This window comes from Cryptomeria japonica, chromosome 5 (genome assembly GCF_030272615.1).
Source record: "Cryptomeria japonica chromosome 5, Sugi_1.0, whole genome shotgun sequence".
Lineage (NCBI taxonomy): Eukaryota > Viridiplantae > Streptophyta > Pinopsida > Cupressales > Cupressaceae > Cryptomeria > Cryptomeria japonica.
Genome location: NC_081409.1, coordinates 739,843,455 through 739,847,256, shown reverse-complemented (window position 1 = coordinate 739,847,256; position 3,802 = coordinate 739,843,455). Strand labels below are relative to the sequence as shown.

Genomic DNA, 3,802 nt, shown 5'->3' with positions numbered 1-3,802 from the left:
CAATGGTTTTGTGGCTAAGATGGTTGCACTTAGAAATGCAAGTGATGCTGACATTATTGAGACTTCCAAACATAGAAGAGACAATTTGGCCAAGGGAGAATGATCCATAGAAAGCTTTTCCTTTAGTCTTTCCTTAAATATCCATGCCATTACCACTGTAATGGAGGAAAAGAAGACAAGGCAATCAGAAAATAAAAAAACTTGAAAAAGGGTTTCTAATGCCATTTTATCAATTGCATCTTTACTAGTTCCACCTGGTACCTGAAAAATGGCTGCAAATGTCACGGTAGCAACTAGAGATGCCACTAGTGTGTCCACTGACATTACCTTATCCTCATTGTTGTCACTCTTATTTACTTTGTTTAGGCCACCCAAAAGCTTCGCAATGTCGTATGGAACGATGACTTGCACCATTATCTTGTAGAATCATTGCAATACTACTATAATTAGGATTTTTATCACATTCAACACTATTAGCTATGTCGAGTGCACTTTGGGCTTCACTGTTTAGTGCATTGACCCTGACACCAGGAAATGATAGCAAATATTCCACAAGCTGCACCATCAACAAAATCATCATATCATTATTGACTATACAAAAGATGTCTAACAAATAACAAAGATTATAATAAAAAAATTATGGATAATACTATTAAGCTCCTCGATAGGAAGAGGATACAAAACTAGTGAATTTGGTATCATTAATACACCATTTTTCTACAGATTTAAACCTTATATTTACCAAATATATCATGAATACTATATGTTCTTATGGTGTTTTAATTATGTAGAAACTTGTCACAACAAAATTGATTAAATATGTTGCTGTTTAACCTGTTTATTTTTTGGATGATTTTGAATTTTGGATCCTTGTAAAATGGTTTATCTTAATTAAAAACAAAATTGATTAAATGATTCAATACTAATTATAATTAAGTCAATTCAAATAATTGATGTTGACAAAATTATTTATAATAAAAATATAAAATTAAAAAAAAAATTATATTTATAAAATAGATTTAAATTTAATAATGAATTAAAAGAAGATAATTACATTTGATAACAGTAAATATATCTAACCTGAGGGTCCACTCCATTCTGGGCTGCCAAATGTAATGCGGTGTTGCCTGAAATGTCATGGTCGTAGCTCACTAACTTTGCAACTTTTGTGGGCTTTACCATATAAAGGAATTTCTCTACCACATCTTTTTTATTATATTCAACTGCAAAATGCAAGGGTGTTTTATGATCTCTACTACGAATTTCTATGCAGTCTGGCATTACAGATATAAATCTTTCCACTATCTCCAAATAACCATTCAATACTGCGACATGAATTGGGCATCTTCCAAACAAATCCTTCTTTGTCATCAAATTGTTGTCAAACCAATGCCTACACCACCATGATTTCAAGTTTGTCATCATTATTTGATCTACAATGTCAAGATGTCTCCCATGAACAGCACCATGAAGAGTGGCACCATGTCGATCTGGAAAAAGAGATATAAGATGTACTACATGCCAATAGCTGAACTTCCCTAGTATCAACCTCACTACATCTGCATTATATAGAAAATCATTATTTCATATTATCAGGATAGGATAAACCCAAAATCAAAAAAGAAGTTATGTATCTCAATAAAATAGATAAAATAAACAACTAATATGTTAAGCCTAACACATCCACCCAAAAAAGAAACAACATAAGTGAACTTATATAAAATAATGGTTACAGTATTACCTAAATGGCCTTCGTAAGCTGCAACATGAAGGCATGTTTGATGATCATTCTTTGGCCATAAAATCATAAACCATGGAGTGGCTTCTAACAAAAGCCTCACTGCTTCCACATGACCGTTCTCAGATGCTATTATCAGAGCCGTCTCTCCAAACTGATTACGTTTAGAGACAGCAGATTTGTTGCAGGCAAGCAGAGTGCTTACTACTTGCTCACTCCCGCCCTTAGCACCCTCATGCAACGCCGTATTTTTATCAGCATTGCGAATTTTTTTCATAAAACGGTAACCACTCAAACGGGTAAGAAGCCATGAAACAAGTTCACTGTGCCCTTCCCTTGCAGCGATGTGGAGAAAACTGTTTCCTTCAGATGCAAGCTCTTGCAGAAGCCCAGGGTTCTCCCGATATAATCTTTGAATACTACAGAAATCGCCATCTCTACTGGCAACGAACATATCACCCTTCATCCTTCCTTTCTTCTGCTCCAATGTTTTTGAGCACCTCACTATGTTTTATGTGTGAAATTTCTGACTGTCATTTGAATTTATAATAAAGAAGTAGATCTGAAAGTTGTCCTTTGAAGATATTTCTTGTTTCTACGGAGGTGATTGATGGAACCAGTCAATCGGTAATGACAGTGACAACACAATGCCTCGGACAGTGAGAAGGCCCTACGCTGGTATCATTAGATGCTGTTTTTCCCGCTCCCACTGGGAAGCTGGTCCAGAGCAAAGTTTAAGGGAAAGCAAAAGCAGAACTCTTGAACTAAAGTTGGATTGTGGTTAATATGTTGGTTTTTTTAAAAGAAATATAGTGAGAACTTTAATTTATATATAGTATATAGATTGTTTATGTAAGATTTTCAATTTATTTTTAGTGTGAGATATAATATGGAAGTATAGTATTTTTAATTTGATAAGAAGAATTTTTAAAAGATCACAATCTTTGTAATAAAGAGAGATTAGGCAATTGTTAATCTATCAAATAAAATAATTATGTCGAGAGACATCTACAATGATATACCTATATTTGTAAACAAAAGATTGGTTTTGAATAATTTAAAGTGTAGATGACAGGTAAATGCACACATGTTTCAGTTTCGCTATAAGTATTATTTTATCTCTAAACATTATTTTATGTATAATTTTTTAGAATATAGATATACTAGTAATATACTGCTGTATATCTGAAACTCTCAGCATACTTACCAACATAACAATAAATCAAATTTTTACATTAAACCTTCATTTTATCCATTCATACAATAACATATATTTTTATATAAAATATCCAACCTATCTAAACAACCGTTTGAAAGAAACCCTCAATCAATCAGCATAAACATAGATTATTTATAGAAGACCTTGAATCTGTCGAGACTAGAACAGAAAACCTTCAATCTAACTATTAATTAAGATCTACAATCCAAAAATTTGCAGACGCTTTTCCTCCAACGTAAAATAAATCTAACAATATGCTACATAATTTACCTAACGCTTTCATTAACTAAAGTGTGATGTTATACATCGAAAGCAGTCAGTAAAGTGGAAGCATCTTCCAGTTCTCGAGGCTCTCACTTTCTGCATTTTCTTCAGTATGTTTTCATTCGAATTATTCATTATAATTAAAGTAAGTAACGAACATAACTTTTTTTCTATTCCAATCATTCATTGTTGTTACAGTAATTAGAGAACAGCTATTGGAATAGGAAAAGCTGACGAAACTTCTAGAATTTTTTAAAATTAGGTTAAAATTAATGAAATATTTATTTAATAGTTTAGATTTATATTTGACTACTGATTATTATATTTTTAACTAATTAGTAAATAGATTACATATGTCTTTAAAATGTTAGGAATATTTTATCTTAAAATTAATGGATATTTATTATGGTAAAACAAAAGCAGCATTCTTCAATTAAAGTTTAAACAAAATAAATAAACGTTAAGAATATGTTGGTTTTTAATATTTTGTTGATAAGATAAGAATTAGTGAGTAGTTTGTGGTTAATATGTTGGTTTTTTAAAGTAATATAGTGAGAGCTTTAATTTATATAGATTGCTTA

At 31.5% G+C, this 3,802-nt stretch overlaps 1 protein-coding gene across 1 annotated transcript; it reads right to left on the bottom strand.

The window, feature by feature from the left end:
* Nucleotides 1–252: 252 nt before the first annotated feature.
* Nucleotides 253–2,229, bottom strand: LOC131875660 (ankyrin repeat-containing protein ITN1-like). Its single transcript, XM_059220265.1, has 3 exons — nt 1,742–2,229; nt 1,081–1,559; nt 253–556 (listed from the first exon to the last, which is right to left on the bottom strand). Exons 1-3 carry the CDS (start codon nt 2,202–2,204, stop codon nt 350–352), a joined length of 1,149 nt encoding a protein of 382 aa, XP_059076248.1. The 5' UTR covers nt 2,205–2,229; the 3' UTR covers nt 253–349.
* Nucleotides 2,230–3,802: the final 1,573 nt, after the last annotated feature.